Source organism: Andrena cerasifolii, chromosome 1 (assembly GCF_050908995.1).
Source record: "Andrena cerasifolii isolate SP2316 chromosome 1, iyAndCera1_principal, whole genome shotgun sequence".
Lineage (NCBI taxonomy): Eukaryota > Metazoa > Arthropoda > Insecta > Hymenoptera > Andrenidae > Andrena > Andrena cerasifolii.
The window spans coordinates 27376800-27399830 of NC_135118.1; the positions used below are offsets into that span (position 1 = coordinate 27376800).

At 43.1% G+C, this 23031-nt stretch overlaps 1 protein-coding gene across 3 annotated transcripts in view; it reads right to left on the minus strand.

Annotated features, from left to right (window-relative positions):
* Window positions 1-23031, minus strand: part of LOC143374323 (uncharacterized) — a 339083-nt gene that overhangs the window by 12373 nt on the left and 303679 nt on the right. For all 3 annotated transcript variants that reach the window (XM_076822391.1, XM_076822383.1, XM_076822374.1), the window contains 2 exons: window positions 4456-4558; window positions 2571-2593 (listed from right to left, as the gene is read on the minus strand). In XM_076822391.1, the coding sequence (XP_076678506.1) occupies window positions 2571-2593; window positions 4456-4558 (126 nt within the window). The remainder of the gene's footprint in view (window positions 1-2570; window positions 2594-4455; window positions 4559-23031) is intronic.

Genomic DNA, 23031 nt, shown 5'->3' on the forward strand with positions numbered 1-23031 from the left:
CTCGGGACGCCACGGCTCCGCTGCTCAGCCTCTCGTTTGCACCGATCGACGCGACGCGGTACGCGGGGGCCCCAGCGCGCCCTTTCCTTCGTCCTCGCCACGAGAGCAGGCTCCGGCAGACCCTGGCGTTGGCGGGACGCCGCGCCAACCACATCCGGATACGTATTACGTAGCCGTGTCGTGGAGCAACGACTGCAGAAGGGAGGCTGTCTGACACTGAACCGTGGTAGCTCCTCTCGTCGTCCTTCACGGGGAATCGACACGTTTGTTGAGGATCTTGGTAGGATGCAATTATCCGTCTGGTTGTTCAGCATCTGGGGGTCTTGATTTGGTGACGTGCAGGCGGTGTTTAATATTGCACTCGGTGTTCTGGGATATTTTATACAGTTTTGGTTCTGGAATTGTTTATCCTCTTGTCGTTCTCTTCGTCTTCAGCTCGCGCTGCCCTTCTTTCGGCTTTCTCGAGAAGACTACACCACTATCTATGAGGAAGATCCTCATTTGTGTCAACAAGGATGTACCCACTCCATTCGCGTTACTCCAAAAAGGGTTGAGACCCACAACAGTGGAAAGTTTTACTGATTGAGGCATTTGATGTTGTTTAAATCGACTTAGGTATATGTTATATATATATAAGGACATTACTTCTCTCGCGTTTACAATAGGTGGATGCTGTTTTATTACGCAGCGTGATCGACACGCAGCTACATAGTCGCTGAGCAGTCGCGCTGCCGTGCTTTTGCTTCATAGAGGATTTGTGTATGCGCGGAAATATGGAAAATGAGGCGAGTATCGAATCCGCAAGGAAAGAAGCTAATTTAGGAAAGAAAAAATTGATTTGTAAGATAGTTTGCTGTAAAGAATCGAAGAAACTAATATTTACTCAAAACATTACATTTTCTGTTTATTTTTATGCTTCATTTTGTACTTTTTTATTTAAACAGTGTATAAAAAAATGTGTAACTAAGTATGTAAACAAAATTATATTTAAATAACTAAACAAAGAAGCAATTTTGCTACGAATTTGCCACATTCACGGAAAAAGGGCACATAAACCACTTTGCTTGAAACTTATAAATAAAGACACATACCATTTTCAAATCATGATTTCTGTTTTCAGAACGTTTGAAGGACACGGTAACTACATCCTTAAAAAATTGGATTATAATTCCATTACTTTTTATTGTAAGAAGATGGTTAAATGTTAAATAAAAGGACCTGTCGTTCATTCGGCTGGTTAGCAACTACTGTTTTATTCGGCAAGTCGGCTGCGGACGGAGTCCTACCTCGATCGTCCTCTGCTTTTGGCCAGACGCTCCACGGCGAACGCCTTGTCCCTTAGCGCGCTTTAAAAATATGCAATTTTATTCTTACATTATTAAGTTATACTATAATGAAAACTTTGAAATCGATTTTCTTGAAATGGCATTTTGACGTACGTGCCCTTTTCCCATCAAATGCCTCAATTGCAAGCTTCTCGGCTGGTCAGCGCAGGCTGATTACAACAATATTTTTTAACAAACATTTTTTACCTCTCTGTCCACCTGCGAACTGGCATAAAAATTACTACGTAACACTTAACGTGTTTCCCTTGTTAGATCCTGACTTTCTGCATTTCTGTTACTCGCATTTTCTCCTCCCAAGTGTACCCCTACAGTGTGTCTCATACTTAAAATAAAATTTGTTACTTAATTAAGAAAACTCGTATTTTTCTACACCGTGACAACGGTGCGCTAGGAGTAATTCAGAGTTCGCTAAAGCTGATGGGCCTACGTGTTTCCTGCCATCAACGGTCTGAGAAGGACACTTCCTCTCGAATTGTTATTAATAATGGCTCATAAGCACAGTGGTGCGCGATTGTCTTGGAAGGGGTCGAATCTCGAATCCCTTCCGTCGATCGCGGTTCAGTGTCAGCACACGTGGCGAGGCCCCTTTGAATACAGATAAGGTTTCAGAGGATATTCACAAAGGGAACTGAAAAGGGAATTATTAGGAGGCGGATATCATATTTTAACGACAGGGGCAAAGGAATCAGAGAATACGCAGGGCTGTGGAACCGATATCCCTGTAGGGGGTTGGCATAATTGCAAATCCTTTCGAACGTGATCCGCCAGCGCCAAGCTTTGGACACGGTTCGACTGGCGTGGCCGTTGTACCGATTTTGTATAATTGAAGGGTAATTATTCCAAGTTATATTTCTATACTTTGTGCTTGTCCCACGGCGATTTGAAATTGCGCTGCATTAACAAGCGGCAGAAAAACGATAGGGCTAATGTTCGTAAATTCGATTTTCTCGAACGAGGCGAAAGCACGAACCAGCTGGCATAATTTTCTGTGCATCAAACCATGAACCTATTATATTGCGGGAATAAACGGGCAAAAAGGTTGTAGCGGCGACTGCGGGCTGCAATAATAGCTGGACGCACTCGCGGCTGCATTAATCGCAACCCCGATAAGCGGCTTACAGCTAATCCTATTACCTGTTTTAATAAACACGCTTCGAAACAACCACGAGGGCAGTCGTAAAAACGCGGGGTTATGAAGGTTTATAATAATATACGTTTTCTTACCTCGGCCTCCGGCGCTCTTCATTCTGTAACATAAAAAAAACGTACCTATTAGGTATCGAATACACCATTTGCCAGCGTGCAATAAATTCTAAAGAAATTGTAAATGTTCGAGCCAACTCGTTATTTCAATGTTATTGCAACGCAACTATTTCTCGGACGAGATCCCTTGATTCCACAAATTATCAAAATATACCTACTAGCAACCTCGCGTTAAGGGGTCACGCTCAGTCAGGAGGCCGAAAAAAGGGTGGTCTTTGGAAATTTTTTACTCAAAAGCTATGACACATTTTTCAAAAAATCTTTTTTCCTTTTAAGGATTGCATCTAGTACCGTGCATCGTAATTTTTTTATTTAAAAATATTTAGCAATAACTGAGTTATTGTTTATCACTCGAAGGTTCTCTAAAAAAAGGGCTTCTGCGGTGACCACTGCTGCTCGAAAGTCGATCATCTAAAATAAAAAATTTAAAAGAATTTACTTATTATATTATATTATCTAGTATTTGAACGAAGGATCTTTATATCCGATGCTTAGTTTTCTTGTAATTTACGAAAATCAGGCACGATTTATGATAGATATTGAAACTTTTACTTTAAACATCAGCCATTTTTTCCCAAATCAATATTTCGAAAAATCCTTCGTTCAAATACTAGATAATATAATATAATAAGTAAATTCTTTTGAATTTTTTATTTTAGATGATCGACTTTACTGGGTAAACTTTACCACAGAGGCGCCAGTTGCGAAAATATGAAGACTGTTTGAGTTATTGTTACAATTTTTTAAAGAACTTTAATATAAATTTTAAGGTATTTCATAAATTTTGTTCGATTCTTAAAACACTGCACTTTAACATAAAAATTACAAAGTTAAAAAAAATATTCTGAAACCGTGGTTTTTTACGTTTCAATTTTGGGTATTTTTCACCCCTGTAGCGACAACCTGTGTTACAATATGGGGTGCGCCTCCCGCCGGGTTAAACCAGTGGCGCACTCAGTATTTAATCTTGGGGGGAGCCGAGTTGAGCGGATAAAAATATTTCCAATGCAATTTAATAAAATTTAATAAACTTCATCAGGTGATTATAAAAATTTATTTAAAGAATAAAATCCAGTTTTCTTTTCTTTTCACATCGCCCCCACTCTGGGTGCGTCAGTAATATTTTTAAACTTCTAAACTCCACCCAACGAGGCTTTGCAATTAATTATAACACACGCGCAACAACGTTCGAAATCTTAAACAGCCGCGACCCAAGCACGAGTTTCTGTACATATCGACCCTCGTCGCAAGAAGCAGACCCGTACAAAGATCCTCGATTTCTCGTCACGCTTTAACGAAGACTGGACACGCAGTTACGACTGTCCTTCACTGTTGCACCTTCGCAAGCCCTCTCTTCGTTGCGTTTCATCCCCGATTTTTTGCCTGTCACTCAGGCAGATTCAAATCGACCCGATCTAGTTAGCAACCGGTTGGTTCGCCCTCCTTATTATGGACGGGGCGGCCTCAGGATTTTGATGTATTGCGGGTAGATGGTAATTTAAGGGAATCGATCGGGCAGCCGGCCGCGAGAACAGCCAGGCCAAACCGCGATCGTTTCGCGAATCTGCCTGATCGCCGATCCGTATCAAGCTGCATCGCCGCTTCCTCCTCCTCGCCACGGATTTCGAGTGCAATCTCACGGATGCCAAGGCCGCGCGCGCAGGTGTTTATGTTCTCGAATTCTGAATTTGAGATTCCTAGATCGAACGGATAAATCCTCGATGGAAGCGCGTAGATTGAATCCGTTAGCGAAATGAATTGCGGTCGCTGAAAAGTTTGCTCGCGCGCAACGTTCTATGGCGAATAACGTGTTAGCGAAACTGGTGCTTCATGGGATGATACTGACCTTCGACAGTGGAGAAGCGTCACCATGACCACGGCGCCGATCCCAGCTGACACTAGGGACACTATCACTAGAGTCAGCACCCATCCTAGTTCTCCAGGAGCTTCTGTAAAAAAGGCAAAGGAGACTGGTTAGACGTTGTAATAGTTAAATGGGTAAAACGGGTTGTCTTTGGAATTGTGGTTGCAGCTGTTAATGCATTAACCCCCCAAGAATGAAAAAATTAAATTCTTTCAAAAAGCCCCATTTCTTAATTTTCCGAAAATTCTTTGTCACCACGTTGTGGGACAGTAAAAATTATAAAACTCACAATTTCTTTGAAGGGATGTTTTCACCCCAAAAGGCTGATTCAGTCACGTCGAGTGATTTAGTCGAGCAGCGAGTAATTTAGTAATTTTTCGTGTTGTGAACACTAAAATTTAGTCGAGTAGTTTAGTAAAACAATGGTGAATTACTAAATTACTCGACTCAATTACTGGACGTGTCTGTTCCAGCCTTAGGACCGTATCATTGGTGAAACAAAAAATGGTTACGTAATTAGTATTACTTAAACTACATTCTTGCAAAGTTTCAAATTTAATTTGATTTTTCTTCAGTTACCGAATATCCCTTGTTATTTATGTATAATAGATTTATTTAAGCTCTTTAATGACCTTACTCTAAATTTTGATTCGTAGCTTAAAAGATTTGAGCTCTTTAATTGACAAGTGAATTAAATCCCTTTTCTTACTGTCTATCTATTGTGAAAATTGGACTTTCGTCTAATACTGTATAAAAAATTAAGAATAGAATGTAGCTTAATTGTAAGAAAATAATGAATAGTAATTATGATAACATAACTTTTACATAAATGTAGATTTTACAGTGCAACTTATAATATTTCATTTAAAACATTATTTTAAAAAATACCACCACTGAAAATACCATTTTGCGCCCGTTGACAGATCGATAGAGAATTTAATTGCGAAGAATTTAAAAAAAAATCGTCAAGTTTTCTGAAAAATTACGACCTGTAGGGTGATTTGAACAAAAAATGTCATTATGTACCACTGTGCGGTGCCTGCTTGTGAGTGGTTTTCCACAATTAATGCGTGCCTATAATCTTTCACCTATCACAAATTCCCTCACCTATACAATACTTCTGTAGCGTGCGTAGCACCGAATTTTCGAACAGAGCAGAAGGCGACCAGATAAGGTCATAAAGTTCAACTGAAGGTTCCGTGACAGTTGGATTTGCCGGGCGACGAAACCTCCCTTGTTCTCAGGGCCCGGGGTTTTCCCAAATTGGTGCACGCGGTACGCGTTTCCTGCGATTCTGGAAGGAACTCGACCGTGGTGGCATTCGGTTAGAAGGACTCGTCTAAAGCGGTTGTTTGTTCGTCCGCTCGATATTTTCTCCAAAGTAGTTTTTGGTGTTAAAATAAACAATATTTCTTTGTTAAGTTTATTAAGAAGTGTAATTTATTACCACCCTCGCGTCTCCCACCTGACTTCCCCTCCCAAACAAACCGCCCCATTCAGCCAACAAATCCCGCGTGATCACAATCACGGTATCCCCGGAGCACGACCAAGCCACTTTAGAATTCTACTTTCTTTCCACCCTCCACCCGCTGAGACGAATTCCACGGGACGCTGCTGGATAAATCAGTTCGCCAATAGTTCGCGTGTTGGTTTCGCGCCCGTTCGAAGGGATCTTGTAATTGGTCCGCAGCGGCGTTCGACGCGTCCAGTTCCCGCTCAGCGGGGCGTCCGCGCAGCTTTATTACGCCAGCGTCGGGTATTATATCTGAAGGAACACCTACCGAAAAAGCCTCGGCTCCCTCTGTCTTTTCCCTTTCCGTGTTGCCAGAGCCCCTCTCCTTGCGAGTACTACCCGCCAGGGAATTATCGTTCGTAATTGAGAGAGCTCGCGCGCTTTTGAAACGAACGACCGAATGGAGCGTGTTCCACCGGGGGGATGGTTAGCCGAGCGAGCGTGTCGCGACAGAATCACTTACCAGTCGCTTCAAGCACGCTGTTCCGCGACTCGATTCAATGATTTCCCGCCAACCACCTCCTCCCCATCGGTGGACACGGCCGCTCAACCAGTTTCCGCACCGTTCGTCTCGCGATTCTCACAGCTCGCGGAGTCGGCTCCCTCTCGCTCCTGTCCCCTCGATCCACGATCTCGCGACGATTACTCGTCCGCGGCGCGCTCATTAGCGACCAGCTCCTGGCGATCCCGCGAGATATCTTAATCCTTTAATGAAACGTTCCTGCCTGATTCCCAATTTAGGAAGCCTTAATCGCGCGGCGCTTTTCCGCGGCCGAGTCCACTTTACTGCCGTCGGGCTCGTAAATAGGAGAGGAGGTGTAATTTACGTTGGAACGAGGTGGTCGCGAGGGGGAAGGGTGATACTCTTCATTGCTCTCGGTTTATGTACGAATGTGCTATAATCAGTGGTGCTGACTGATAACTAACGCATCGTGATTCGACAGTTGATTTCCGTCGGCGGCACTCCTTTTGGGGGTTGGATTTTTATTTCGTATGGCATGTTTGGTTCATCCCCAAAGTTAGGGTAAGCAGGCCTGTAGATGGACGAGTCGTTGGTTAATCGTTAATATTGAAAGAACTAGAGTTTTAATCTATATTCCCCTACAGCACACTTCGTTGCAGGAACGTCTCAGTGACGTTGATCGAAATGTTCCCGAAACGTTTCAAGGAAATTGCTATGTCAACCTTGTGTAACTTTGCAGGAGTTATTTCTGGAACATTGTTTCGGAATTCTACAGCAATTGTCACGTAACGTTTCTGACATTTTACAGCAATTGTCACGCAACGTTTCTGAGATTTTACAGCAATAGTCACGCAACGTTATTGTTTTTTTATTTTGTAGGGAAAACGTCTGTGGTTTTATAAAACGTTAATATATTTATTGAAATTTTTTGTACGCGAAAAAGTATTTATATGTACGATCTTACGCCAGTATGCGCTAGTCGGTCGATTCTTAGCAGCCATTGCTCAGCGCATTTTACTTGCAAAGCTTTGGTTTTTTTTTCTAATACAACAGATATTTCTACGAAACACCTTGATGTAAACATCGCAATCCGCTAAACCGTCCATCTACTGGCCTGCTTACCCTATACTCCCTAGCGAATAACTGATTTATAGAATACATGAGTGAAAACAAGCGCAGGTGAAAAAGAGATCCCCGGGCGATGGGACTCGGACCCACGATCTTCGGAGGATCCTCTGCGTTACTGGCCAGCCGCGTTACCAATTCCCCAACGCCGCACAGTGGGACAAACTGCCCTTTTTGTGCTCAAATGGTACAACTTTTCATAGAAATAAGATAGAGGGGTGCATCTTATTCGAGGTTAAAGCTAAAATGTTGCAGAATAAGGGAAAAATATTGAAAATGTACGGCAAACAAGTTTTGACTTTGAAAATCTTTGTAACCCTCGGAATACATTGGACACCCAGTTGAAAAGACAAGTTGTTTCAGGTTCATGAATTCTCGCGGCTTGTTTCAGCTTTCCCTCGCATGAAACGCCGCCGGGGACACGCGGCCCCCTGTTACGGCGGCTCAAAGCGTTATTGTGCCCAGTTTATTGTATTTGTCGCCTCGCGCAGAAACGCACGCGTGTTTGGGCCGGTCGATGTTCCGATCGCTCGCAATAGAGAGAGCACGAAAGGGTTCGCTCGAGAGGAAAAGAGGGCCGCCTGTAATCCGCTGCTGGCGATCGACCCTGAGAATTCACCGCTAGAGCAGCTCTGGTTCGTGACTGTCGACTGACCGAGCAACGTTTCGAGTTGTGCCCCATTCACGTCGCTGTTTGGAAGCTGCTCGCCAACAGCTCTACGCCTCTTTGTTCGGGCCTCGACCTCCTGGGGGATTAGCTTGATACGTGCTAAGAGAATTACAGGCGGTGCTCTGTTCACTTCTTTGAGTAAGAGAAATTCTGCTGACTTTTTGGAGCAGAGAACTGATCACTTGGATATTAGAATCGAGGACGAAGTACTCCTACGTACGGAGGGTTCAGAAGCCAATCGGTGTAACTCCCTCTTGTTCAATAATCTGTTTACTGTTAAAACCTTCAGTTGATAAATCATCAACTGAAGGTTTTAAAGGGTCATGTGCCTAGTTGGCAGGCGAAAAAGTATGTCATTTTCGGGAATTTTTTTGTGAAAAATGTGATGCATGTTTCTTACAACTATTTACTTATTTTAGAAGTACATATATTCAGCAACCCTCGGTAATTTTGTTATAGGAAAATATTAAAAAATGAATGAATAACAGCCATTCTCGCGGGAGCTGTTTTTATAAAGCCGCTGCGCGGTGAGCACGATTTCTCCGAGCCGGATCATCTGAATTGAAAAAGTGAAGAAGATTCTGTTGATATATTAGTTTATCTGGTGCGTAAATGAAGGATTTAAGAAAAAAATGATTTCAGACAAAATGGTAGCCGTTTAACGCATAATCACGATTTTTCGTTGACTGAATTGTTCGTTTTCGCGAGGTAAAAATAGAGTTTTCATCAGAAATAAAAATCCTTCGTTCACGCACCAGATAAACTCATGTACTAACAGAATCTTCTTCACTTTTCGATTTCAGACGATCCGGCTTGGAGAAATCGTGCTCACCGCTAAAAAAAATAGCTTCCGGGAGAGTGGCTGCTATTTGTTCATTTTTTAATATTTTCCCATAATAAAATTACCGAGAGTTGCTGAATATATGTACTTTTAAAATAAGCAAATAGTTGCAAAAAAGATACATTAGATTTCCCACAAAAAATTCCCGAACGTACGTACTCTTTCGCCTGCCAACTAGGCACGACTCCTTAACCCACATCGACAAACAAATAATTTTTGGCCTATTGGAATACATTATTGCAACTAACTGAATTTCGCAAAAAATGTGGGTCGGTCCATTTGTATTCCCAATGCCTCATATGAATCTGTGGACACGTCTTCAAAGTGTCAGGAACAGTAACCAATTCCTGTGAGTTCTTGCCGACTACCTACGAAATTTCTATACCTTAGCAATATTTTATTTTCAATCTCCCATGATCCTTCTAAACACTTGCGAGGGAGGCAGTCTACCCCAAATATCTTCACAAATTCCCCAGGACCTCGAATACCCCAATTAACCCACTACAAACATACAAGGTTCCGAATCTCTCCTCCAAGGAACTCCTTCCCCAGCAGCACAAGTTTCGCGTAAATCTCCCTCGACTCTAAACCGAAACTAGTCCCCTCTAATCCCACCTTTCGCTTCGTTAACCCTGCCAAAACAGCAGTTGTGAAAGGAGCCAAATTGGAAGGACACGTGAGAAAAGTATCGATGGAAAAATTAAGGATTTCGGGGCTAACGCGCCGGCACGTGAGCTTGTATTAACGACAACATGTCGCGTGGAGCTACACCTGAAGACGCAGGAACGAAGAAGACCGATAGAAAGAAGGTAGGCAGACAAAGGATGGAGAAGAGTGGCCCGTCTATCAGTGTCACGTTCCTGACGTGAACATAACAACGTGCACGCCACGGCTGATAACACTGTACAAGAGAGTTATCAATCATCTCCCGCGGCGACTGGCCACCTAGGATAATTCGTGTCAGCTTCGAGGCGCGCGAACAGCCTCGCTATGCGTCAGGTTACAACGGCGTTCCCGGCGGGGAAGAGGCGACGGTGGATGGGAAAAGGGAACCGTCCTGATTTCGGGAACATCCCTCCATCTCGGATTCCCTGTCAGAAACGAAACCAGGCGTACGAAAAGGGGACACGTTTTCTGCGCTGCTCTCGGCCCTTTTGTACGCCTGTCGATATCGCGCCGTTCTTACGAACCCATTCGACCGTCCACTTTTTCGATTCCAACGGCCACGAGATTTTCTGTATTGTTGCCCGTCCATCGCTCGGCTACCCGCCAACCGACTCCTCGCTAGCTACTCGTTGCACAAAGCGCTACCAGTTTGTAAGTTTCAGCTCACCTTTTACAATGAATCGAAGATGGAGTGCATGGTGATGATTCTACAGTGGCGTGCAAAAGTATTCGGCTACCCTTTAAAATTGCATAGCTTTTTTAAAGTTAATTCAAACTACTTGAGTATTTTTTAGAAGCTAGAAGGATTATTTTGCTAACTGACGTGATTCGTCGTTTTGAAAAAAAAAAATGCACTTGGTTTGAATAGCAAAAAAAAAAAAAAAAATAGAAAAAGTCGTTTTTTAAACTTTCTTTTCTGTAACGAATATTTAAAAAAACGTTTGTAGATTTAAGTAAGTTATACGTACACATGCCTAAAATTTCAACAAAATTGGTTAACGTTGCTCTGAGCTATAAATGTTTAAATATCGCAGAATAAGGTCGAAAATCCCTGATTTCGGGAATTTCGCGATTTTCTACCGTATTCTGCGATATTTAAGCATTTATAGCTCAGAGCAACGTTAACCAATTTTGTAGAAATTTTATGCATGTGTATGTATAACTTACTTAAATCTACAAATGTTTTTTTTTAAATATTCGTTACAGGCTCAAATAACAAAGTTTAAAAAACGACCTTTTCTATTTTTTTTTTGCTATTCCGATCAAGTGCATTTTTTCAAAACGACGAATCACGTCATTTGGCAAACTAATCCTTCTAGCTTCTCAAAAAAACTCAAGTCGTTTGGATTAATTTTAAAAGCGTTATGCGATTTTAAAGGATGGCCGAATACTTTTTCACGCCACTGTATATAGTACAGGTAGCTTGTTACGAAGATCGACAGTTTTACTTTCTATTAAGTATATCGATTAGTGTAAATCCGTAGGGCACCTTAGCAGAGATGGTCAGATGTCATGAGTTTTCAAGTTTTCAACCCGATTTTCAGCAAATATCAACCAGTTTTTTAAACCAGCATAAAATTCTGAATATATTAGGTTTCTTCTGATAAAATAAATAATACCAGTATTAGTTTTAATAGCCATTTTATATCAGGTGAGCCGAATGTCCTCAACTTACCCCCAAATGAAAGAATCAAATTTATCGAAAGCAGTCGATAACAAAACTACTGGACGAACTCGTTCCGCGCAGTCGTATTTTTACAATATACAGGAACAACTTGAACGTAGTCTCGACAAGTTTCTCGGGCCAGTAAATTCTGTATTCTTTCGTTAACCAGTTCCCTGATCAGCACGTTGCGTGAACAGTGTGTCTCTTGGAGATTTGCCCATTTCGCACAAATCTTTCAGACTCAAAATAATTCCATCGGCAATATACGCGGATATTATACGCAGTGTAACTTCTGCGGTGACTCGTCGCGGAGGCTGCGATCGATTTCGACAGGTAGGCCGCACCACTTCGTATTTCAAGACGCGGAACTCCCAATTATTCAGGCCATGAATAAACGTTTTCTCTCCTTTCCTCCTGCGCCTCTGCCTCCTCCGGTTTCGTGGCCCAGCGGAATCTAGTTTTTGATTTGTAAGCGCCCGTGGGGGGTCGACGGCCAGGAAGACGTGAATGCCGTCGGTACACGCATTCTACGGGCCGATTTTACACGTGTTCGCTGCCACTGGCGATGCTCACGCACGACACGCAACGAGCTCGCGCTTATGCTTCCCAGGATTTATGCGAATATCGGCCGGTCCGCGGGACACGGCCGCGAACAGGTGCGAAACGGCTCGAGGAAAGGCGCTGACGCGCGACCACCCTGCGGGTTTACAGCTTTCAACAGGAGTTTTTAAGAGGAGAAGCACTGCTTTTCTTTAGAGTCTCCGTAGATAAACTTGCGATTTTGTTAGTAGTTTTAATGCTCCTTGACTTAATTGTTAATAATAAGTGGTAGGGTGAAATGATTTCTCGTGAAAGCACGTAGAAGGGTGGAGTTCAATTTTCTTTTCGGCACTGATAATAAAATGCTACAAGCAATATTGTATTTCTTTGTACTGTCATTTCTTTCTTTCTTTTGCACTGTTTGTTTGTTAATTTTATTAACTGTGCGTGGTAAGCTAAAGGGTATTTACCAGTGGAATAAATAATAATAATAACCTATGTCTTTATTTTGCCATAACTATGACTTCATGCTGTCGCGCCTTGTACTAATGAGCCTTGATCAACGCCGTGCCGTTGCCGACCTTTTATTTGCATATAAACGCATCTATCATTCTGTCTCGTCATGTCCTCAAATCCTTGAAAAATTTACTTTTCATGCACTGCAGCGTTGCCTTAGAAAATATACTCCCTTCCTTCCTGAGTCACATCGAACACTCTACGGCTACTATAATAATCTTAATCGACTTCTAATAACCTCGAATCGGTATTGTAACTCTGTTAAGTTCTTTAATAATTACTATAATTCCTTCAATCACTCTGCTCTGATCGCTGTTCGTATTTCCATGCCCCTTAACTTTTACTATTATGTTTGCTGCTATTATTATTACTAAGATTTTTTATATCTAGTTTGTGACTATCGTTAATGGTTCTTTTGCGCTTACTTCTCTGCTTTTGTTCTTTTAATTATTTTTCTTTTGTACTTTCTAATTGTTTGTTCTATGCTTGTGTGGCTGCGATATGTACTTTTTATAACAAAGGGCTTATCCCGTTGATGTACTTAAATAAATATGTATATGTATAATAATAATAATATGTCGAGATTAGACCAGTAATGTAGTAAAGAGAGTTCTAATGCAAATTTGAGTTTTGCGTTCAGTACACGTTCAGAGTGGTACGATAGACGTTCAATGCGCGTTCAGAGTGGTCCGATAGACGTTCAATACACCTATGGCGCCAGTACGACTTTGAACGAGTATTGAACGTCTATCGTACCACTCTGAACGTGTATCGAACGTCTATCGTACCACTTTGAACGTGTATCGAACGCAAAACTGAAATTTGGATTAAAACTCTCTTTACTATACTACTTAGGCCTAATAAAATCTTTAGCCGGACCTCTCCTGTTCACCATCCTATGTAGGTACTAAAATTGGCGAAATAAAGATGGAAAATAAAAAATAAAAATTGAAGGAACAAAGTATAATACTATCTGCCTCGTTAAAGGCTTCATACCTACGCTAACTCACAAGCTTCCAAGCTTAAGGTTAAGTTTCTCTGCAGAGTTCAATAGCTCAGTGGGTCAATCCCTCCAGACTAAGCCACTGCAATTTTCGCCACCCTTCCGCCTTAGATTTCAATTACAGATTTTTACGCGTCGCGGGAAAAAGGCAATTAGGTGTCCCGGGTTTCGTCGTCCATGGAAGAGGCTAACGAATACCTCATACCAGCTCTCCGCGGTTCGTGCGGTCATTATGTAAATTAGTAATTACGCCGGTGCCCGTGAACGCACGAAAGTTATGAATCCGTTGTCGTGATTCGGTCGGAGCATCGGAATTAATGGGCAGTGTACTTCCAGCGAGGGGCAAGATGGCCTCTGCCCGCCCCATCTGAGGCTCGATCATCGATCCGAAGTGTTAAATAGAAACCAGCCCGAGCTATTTCGAAATCTATTACGCAAACCTATTAATTTTAAGACGAATCGTGGCGCGGCCACAGACCTGAGCCTCCGCTCGAATGTTAACGGCGAGTATCGTCGAAACATTAATCATCAGCGTCATCTTGATACGTATCGGCTCTTTGACAGCCTCTGTATCGGGATGCTTTTTATGGATTATCCAATGTGGGCTTCCAAGGACGACCTATCCAGGCGTTTGTTCGTGGCACCACTCGCACCAGTGTAGCATAGCAAAGGGTTATTAATAATGAACGATGTACAGGGAATCCCGAGGCAAGTGTCACGCGAAACGGTTGCTAAACGATCCGAGACGTGGGCTGTACTCAACAAAACATTTTTCACTTTTTACGCAAGGTCGATTCAAGATTACTTTCTGTTTTACTTAGGGGGAGAACTTGGTTGAGAACGCTGAAGAAAAGGTGATTTTCGCGATTTTTTTTTAACAGAGAAAAATAAATTCGATCTTTCTAAAATTTTGGGGGTGTTTCCACATATATTTATACACATATATTATTCCACATATAGTTATCAATAATTTATCCCAAATTATATTATGTTCTTTTTAATTGTACACTCGTTACCATTTACTCGTGTCTGTACCAAAGGGTAAACCGGGTCCTCCTCATAACTTTTTCCTTCATCTGCTATTTTTCCTTCCTTACCTCCTTTCTTCGTAAAAAATCGCCCCCCTAAACGTCCAACCTAATCTAAACCCCAAAATTCTAACTGACCAAGTTATGTCCCCATTCTTCTTCATGAAAGCCACGCGGAGAGGAAAAGGAAGCACCGAGCAGCTGGCCACAGGCGCTACAGCTCGCTCCACCAGGGCTGCTCCAAGTCTCGTCCCCCTTTTGTTGTAAGATCACGCCGCGGCTCGATATGCGTAATTACAGCGACTTGTCATTATCCTTCCCCCGGGGCCGTCCTCCGCATCACGGACACGTTTCACGGGGGAAGGGAAGAGACGAACGCCCTAAGACCCGCGCCACGATAATTAGAGATTTACCGTAACTCCACTCTTCCCTCGATACGCGCGGGCTTTTTCCCTTCGCCCAAAAACCGCGCGTCGATGGAACGCGCCGAGCAACGGCTCTTAAAATACACTCGCGGAACGCTGGCTCGCTCTCGTACCACCCAGGCTTCTTTCACCTGGATTCCAAGCCACTTTTTTCCCGAACCGAACCACCCCGTAACCGTGGTAATTCCACTTACAATTATTCCCGACGTCCTCGCCTCAGCTGCCACGCGATCCGTTTGCACGTGTTTATTACCTTTATTTCGGCCGATCAATTCGTAACGACCGATCTCGGCGGCCGCATTACGGCGATTAACGTAAGGCGCTCTAAAGGCGAGATTCCCAGACTGCGATTGGCGAGATTGCACAGTAACTCGATTGCAAACTTCATTCGGCGAGTATCTCAATTTCGCTGAAACGCATCGACGCCTTTATTCCGCGGTACAGATTTATCCGATCGAATCACCATCCTCACGCGGGCCCGCCACTTTTCCCTCGAACTTTGCGGTGGCCGGTGATTGCGCGCCATTCGTCGGCCGCTTCCGCCTCGAAATGCCATTCGATCGCATCCGCCTCGTATGGTCCGACGCGAGTATTTCTCCTCGTCCTCCATATTTCACGGGGACGTTTAATTACGAGCGTTTATCATGTTGTCAGTGGGAAGAAGGAGGAGGAATGGAGTCGAGAGGTGTCGCGCATTGTCGCTGGACAGGCGGAATCGTTGGTTGCGGAGAGAGCCAGGATTCTACTAGTAGTCGGCATTCAGTTAGTGACAAAATAATTAAGCGTCGAAGAAGCGCTGGAAGGCTCGCTTCGACGATCATGATCCCCGGGTTACGGCTGCGTCGGCTAATTACTCGGGGAAGGTTACGCAGCGACAGCCCTGGCCCCGCGCACGCACAGGCCGCTCATTAATCATCATTAAGGAACGATTCGTGTGACCTGATAACGCTTCGCGACGAGGCGGGCTCGATGCTCGGGCGACGCGTGATCTCGCGTCGTAAAAGGAAAGCATGCGCGACGTCTCGTCCACCGGGGATTTCAAAGAGGTACTTTTTCGTCCCCTTCTCCACCGCCAGTATTGTCGATGTTGCGAATGGACCGCCGAGGAGAGTGACGTAAACGCTCGTGATGGATATTTTCAGCACGCTGATGGTTTGTAAATAGCGGGAGATTATTCGGCGACGGAGATACCACAAGCGGGATAAACGAGCGGATTGTGTCCGTGACTGTTTAATTTGGCAATGTAACTTTTAAGTCCCTTGAATTTGTGGCGGGGGTTAGTGGAACTGTTGGTAGGTTGGATAGAAGGAGAGGAGAGGGAGGTGGCGTTTCGTCCTCAGCCTGCTAGCGGGGACTCATCAGGACTTGAAGTTAAAGGGAATACTTAGGCAGTCGAAAAAATCGATTTTTCAAAAATTCGGTGACTTCTTAATTTTTTTATGAAAATCTCGAATTTTTGCGGACCCTGTAAGAAGTTTGCCCCTAAATGGCACGTGTTTTATACACCCTGTAATTTTTTCCAAGTCGATCTGAACCTCAATTTGTTCGTAATCTGGAAAAAATGAAGAGAAAGAAATATTCGAGAAAAACGCGTTTAAAGTTTCTGGGCAAAGGCGTCGCTAAAGGTTGCCGCTTGATGTTTTTAGCTGCCAAATCTACAATTTTGCGAATTTTACTGTAAACCAAGCAACATTTTATTCAGAAAAGATAATACGTTCGGAAAATGCAATAAAAAAAAAGATTTTTTGACTGCCTAGTCCCCTTAAGGGGCAAGTCCTATTTAGAACGCTAAGAATAAGGTGATTTTTGGGAATTTTTTTCTAAGAAACTGCTGAAAGGATCTTATCCAAACTTTCAGGGTATTTTAGTTCACATTCAAGCAACAGAAATTAATTTTTTCGTTACAAAGTGATCGCTAGAAATGGAGATATAAGAACATGTTCGTAGGGCCTCGCCGCCGGAGTTGCAAATTTGCGATTATGTTGGAGGCCCCAATTCTTCCCCGAACGAAAAAACCAAGGATTTTCTTATTTCTCGTATAATTACATTGTCGATGGACCTAAAACTTTTATAAATAAATTAAACTGAACAACTCTTTTTCCATAAATAGTACGAAATATCTTGGGACAGAATCGTAACTTTTTCTTTGAAGACCCACCAGTTAGCAAACTTTTAACTTTTTTTCGTTTGTTAGGTACATCGACAGTGTAATTATACGAGAAATAAGAAAATCCTTGGTTTTTTTATTTCGGGGAAGAATTGGGGCCAAACATAATCGCAAACTTGCAACTCTGGCGCGCGAGTCCCTACGTGTTCCGCGATCCTGATTTTTTTCGCGAGATTTTTCTCACTGTAGAAAAATCAGGATTTCAACTTTAAATAGCCATTTTGTTTTAAATTAATGTTTCAGAAAATTCTCTCCTTCAATCGGAAGATACATTAATATACTAACGAAATCTTTTTTGTTTTCTCATTTTAGATAATCTGGTTCCGAATGACAGTTCTCACCGCAAAACCAAATTATTAAAAATGCTTCTTGGATGTAGCTTGTTATTTTATTATAAACGTAAATATTTTTCCACGAAAAAATGACCAAATATTCTTTAAATGATACTTTTTTAAACGCAAAAAGTTTAGTAAAAATATACGCTTCCGCTTCTTCAAGAAAAATTCACAAATATTCGCCTCTTTTCGGCCGCCTGACTAGGTATAACCCCTAAGTTACTTGAAGTCAAGTAATTTGGCTGTTATAGTGCCAATTTTTAATCTTCGTTAAGTTAAAATGAATTGGATTATCAAACTTCAACTTCGCTATATTTATTAAACAAGAAATTGATACGCGGCCATTACAAACTAATAAAATACATTGCCTTCTTCGTTAAATGTTTCGTGTCAACCAATTATAATGGTACAAAAGGTAAAAACACCTCCTAACGACCTACAATTTAGGAGAAAACCTCAAGGAATTATTAAAGTGCTAGTAACGATTAAAAGCTGCAGTAACTTGACTAATGAGACCACGGTTTAATGCTTACCTAACCAGGTATATAAACGGAATCAGGTATATAAACGAATTTATATTTGAGGGAGAGCTTGCAAGAGAGGCAGAAATGCCCTCTTGTGGTGGAGCCGGAGGGATCGATCGCTACAAATTCCACCATTTTATTCTTGCCTAGAGAGTCTATCTCTTGAACTGTCGAACTTGAGGACCTCCGCCAAGCTTCCTCCACGAGCGCAGCACGCGACTCCAAGCACCGGCGCCCCCGGACTAATTAAAAACCGTCCCGCGGCGGGCTTTTAATTACGCGACCGAGTGCTCGAGCGCGACAAACGAGTGGGCGAGAAAAAAGCCGCCGACGCCGCTTTTTACGCGTCCACGCGCGGCCGATCCGCTTCGTCTCGCGAGATTCGTCTCGAGAGCCGCGAACAACCGGCACAAAGCGGCAATTACTCTTTGCGCGCCTCTCGATCGCTGGGCTGGCGATTTTCTGGCCGCTCGGAGCGCCTCTGGTTCGATTAATCAGTTTCAGAGGGGCCAACGAGACCAAGAAAACACGGCCACCGCAGCGACCGAGAGGAATAGGCGACTCGAGGGGTGGAGGGGGCAGAAGAACGGCCGGAGAGGTGAGATAGAGAGAGAGAGATAGAAAACGAGAGGGAGAAAACGAAGTGATTGAGGGGCAAGGAGGAAGATAGGCCAAGGGATCGAGGCTTACCTCGAATCAGCAAATTATACCGATCGATATGCCGCTGCTTCCCGGTATCCACCGGGCGCACCGCCAATAAATATGTCATTAACAACAATAATTTATCGGGGGAAGACGGGCGCCGCTGGTCGCTCGGGGCTGCCGCCTCCCCCTGATCGCGTCGCTCTGCGGCCCCGCGCGTTTACACGCACGCATGCTCGGCTCCGGCCGCGCGCTGGTGATAATTGAGCCGTCTCCCGCCACTGCCGGCAATTTTAATCGACCTCGGGTTTTTGGGTCCGCGGGCGAAATCCGCGGATCCGTTGCTCGCTCCCCTTCCTTTCGCTCCCTACCGCTCTGTCCTCCCCTCTGCTTCTGTCTCTGTCGATCGTACTCCTCCCCCTAGCCAGAGGGACACTCCACGGGCATCCCTCGCTGTCTTTACTCCCCCCACGCGCGTTGTTTTTTTCTTCCCCTTTTGCCTCCTGTTCCCGCTATTCGTTACTCGTCCCCGCTGCACGGTTTGCTCGTTTTTATTGTTAATCGCGCGCTTTGTAACTGTCCATGGAGCTTGCGAGCACCGAGGGCACCTTCGGAGGAAAGGGAGCCGACAATTACGCGCTCTTGAGGATATCTCGGAGGTCGTTTTTCGGCCCGCTGTGCGCTCTTAATTCGCAGCGAAACGATCGGGACTTGGAGATGTTTTGTTTTTGGGAGCTTTGAGGATCTGGGGTTTTAAGGGATTGGAGATTATAAGAGTCGCTCTTGTATGTACGAGATGCTCGGTGATAAATTAGTAGCTTTCGAGGTTCATTGAAGTCCCGAGCGGAATTCGGATTGCTTTGCTTCTGGCGAATTATTGGGATTTGGAGGATTAGAGGTGGCTGTGTGTTCGAGTCGCTGTAGGGTGATGCGATACACAGTGGTGACTTTTCCCGAAAAGCTGGCCAAAAGTCAATTTCTGAAGTGAATAGCAGCTTGTTGGTAGTATGGCACATTTAATATATATATATATATCCTCAGGTTGACGGAGAGAATTTTCCAAAATATTAAGTTAAAACAAAATGGCAGCTATTTAAAGTTGAAATCCTGATTTTTTCGCGTATTTTTTGCAATTTTTAAATTTTCCTTAAACCGTGCTATGGATGAGGTTAACCGTTATATAGCCGATATATTATGTTCTCGATCGCGTTCGACTCGTTCCAGAGCCAATTGTTTAATCGATTCCTCGTTTAATTTAGTATATTTTTTTTATGTCCGTTGTTGCTGCGAATTCTTATCGTTGTTTGCTGACCGCTTTGTTTTGTTTGTTCTGTTTGATATGGTTTTGTTTTTTTTTATATTTTTATTATTTTAGGTACTGCACTTATCTGTATATACTTTTTGGTATCCTGAAGAGTTTTCTCGTAGATAATAATAATAATAATAATAATAATAATAATAATAATAATAATAATAATAATAATAATATTTTACCTGACCCAACGGTTTTACTCCTCTCGGCAGTCATCGGGCGGTCCACCCGGGACCGAAGGCCCTCGCTCGCACCGAGGAAGCAAAACCGTGGGTTGGGTAGGTCTTTCCCGATGATCCGAGGGAAAAAAGCATGTCGATAATCCGGGGACCACTGTACTTGGCAGATTGTTTTCCGCATCTTGCCGCACTTGCATCCTGCTCACCGCCCTGGCTGGTGAGCAAGATGCCAGTTCCATGGCACCCGAGAGTCGATGCGTGCATCGCAACATGCTTCAGCGTCTGTAAATCCTTTCAGACCCATTGAGAAACGTGAATTCCATGCGACACTGAACGACACTGACACTTCCCCTTGTGCAAAATACATGCTCATTTCCTACGAATCCCAGCGAGACCGTAAACAGTTTCCTGCCTAATCAGCATAGTCCGCAAGCCGATGGGAAGATGGCCGTGTCCAGTGGAAGTTGGGCAAAAAGTACGAGGGGATCGTTTGATGTTGCCTGCCTCCCATTATCGAGGAAACCTTCTTCATCCTCGGAGTATTCGAACGGCCCTCTTTGAAAGGTGGCGCCGATTTCGCGCGATTACTCAGGAAATTAGTCGCTCGGTCGCTCATAAATATAAATGCCCGCTAGAAGGAGGATTTTAAGAGCATCTCTCGATAGGCTGTCTACCTGATGGCTCAATATACCCGCGACTTTGCCTACTTCATTATATATGCACGACTTTATCCTCGTTTCACTCGCTGCCAGCCGTGGACAGTCGCGCGGAATAAATCACAGAAACCGCAAGCATGCCCGAGCAATTAAGCGACTAAAGCCGGGATGTCTCAATAACGATGCGGCTGGTGTTATTTCCTGGAACAGTGATTCATAAAGAGGTACCTGTTTACGAATTCCCGGATCTGTTAATCGATGGTGGGTATTTTTCACGGCGGAATAAAACATAAATTCATAAAGACGCGTGAATCAATCGTTCCACGTTTTTTCTTCTCTTCTAAACATCGCCACGTCTTTGTACATTTTTTTTTCTCCGTTCAATTAAGTGTTGATCACCGAAGCGTTGAGACTATGATATTAAGCAAAGCAATGCTGCACTGAATCCATCGGGGAACCTTTAAGGGTTAATTACCCCCGGGACCAGTAATTCCATTCTCGAATCGGCGTCATAAAATTCAATTTCACGTTTATTTACGATCGAACTCTTCTCGATAGGCAGAAACATTTAAAAGGGGAAGATATACGCCGATGTTTTCGAGGGTGGACGCGCCTCGACAGCAAATCACTTTGCCTCGTCCTTTACGAGCCTCGCAGGGTCGAGGAACGGCGCGAGGATGTTCCAAGGGTCATCAGGAATACTCCTTTGCAGCGTGCAACAGACGTTCAGATGTCAAAAGATATTTAAGTTTGCTGGAAGGTTCCTAAATATTCCTGTTAACAGGTCGTCATTCAAACCCGACGGATGGATGTCTTTCCACATTTATGGCGCCAGCATTAGGCTTTGTTAATCAAAATCAATAACCGCGATTTTCAAAATCGAACTGGTAATTAATTTTACATAACGTCTTTATTCGCAACCTTTTCTCCCACAACATCTCTTAGCGCGTGGTGTATCTTTGCATCGGTTAGTAGTTGACGCTTCTTACGCCTCACGCCGCATGCCTTAAGGGGAGGTTCCGGTCCAGAGCCCATCAAAATAGGTGATCTTTAGGAATTAATTAAAGGAAAATTACTACATATAATTTAATGGAACTTTTTGCATTGTATTAAGGATGTTTTAAATTATAGAAATGTATTTTTTGTTTTATAATTAATCATTGCAGACGGTACTCGGGAGTCGTTAAAGTCGAGGCGTTAAAAAATTTATCCAAATCGGTGGGACCTGTATCTTCAAAAGTTATTATCCGATTCGACTGAAACCTTTTTAATTTCTAAGAATATACTTCTGGCTAGGGGGTAAATCAGAAAAAATACAAAAATGACATTTCTTTGAAAATAACGACACATGAAGTTTGAAATCACCTTTTCACTATATTTTTCGTCCTTTCAACGCCTTTAAAAGTTATAAATTTTCAATTTTTTCATTTTTTATCCCGCAATTAAAATATTTTGTTCCATTAAAGCGAACGAAAACTTTCTAGCAACAAATTCATTTCGATGTTTTCTTCTGTATTAAGGTGATTCCTATCCTGTCATGAAATATCGTGCCCCACTTATTTAAAGTGATATTAACACCATCAAAATTGAAGTAGACAAGAAAAGAATTATTCTTTAGTTTTCAGTGCATTTTAATTAAGTTTTTACTACATTTCTAATAAAATCTTTTTACATAAAATTTTGTTTTCTAGTCTTTCCTAGTTTTAGTTTTAGCTTTAGTTATTTAGTTACGGTTAGGCTTCTAACAGTATTGCGCTGCAGCCTCGCCTTACTGTTTTTTGTCCACTTATCAAGTAATAACGGCTTCGTACCAGCTTTCCCTATCCGTCGAAGTACCTACTTTAAATTTCCTCTGAACTCCCCCTTTTTACCACAATAGGTACACACAGGTGAAGAAACCGAGCGATAAGGGAAAAGAGAAAAAAAAACAGAGAGAAAGTAGCTTATCTTCAAATACCTATACAATATCCACGAATGACTAAGGAACTACAAGCAGCGTCAGTAACAGCGCCATTAATTACCTCAGCCAATCGAGTCCCACTCCGCTCGAAAAGCCCCGAATTCCAAGCATCCACGATCGACCCAGTACGCCCCAAAGAATTCAGCTTCTTAGTACCATCGAAACAGACGCCACCACTAAGTAAGAAACGGGCGTTTATCGAGACCAACGCGGCGGGGGATCGTGGCGGGCTGAAACGAAAGCATTAAGCAGGAAACTCGCGAGGGACACTGAAACCACTTCCCCGAAATCAATGCGACGATGTTAATTACCGAAGTACGTTCCACT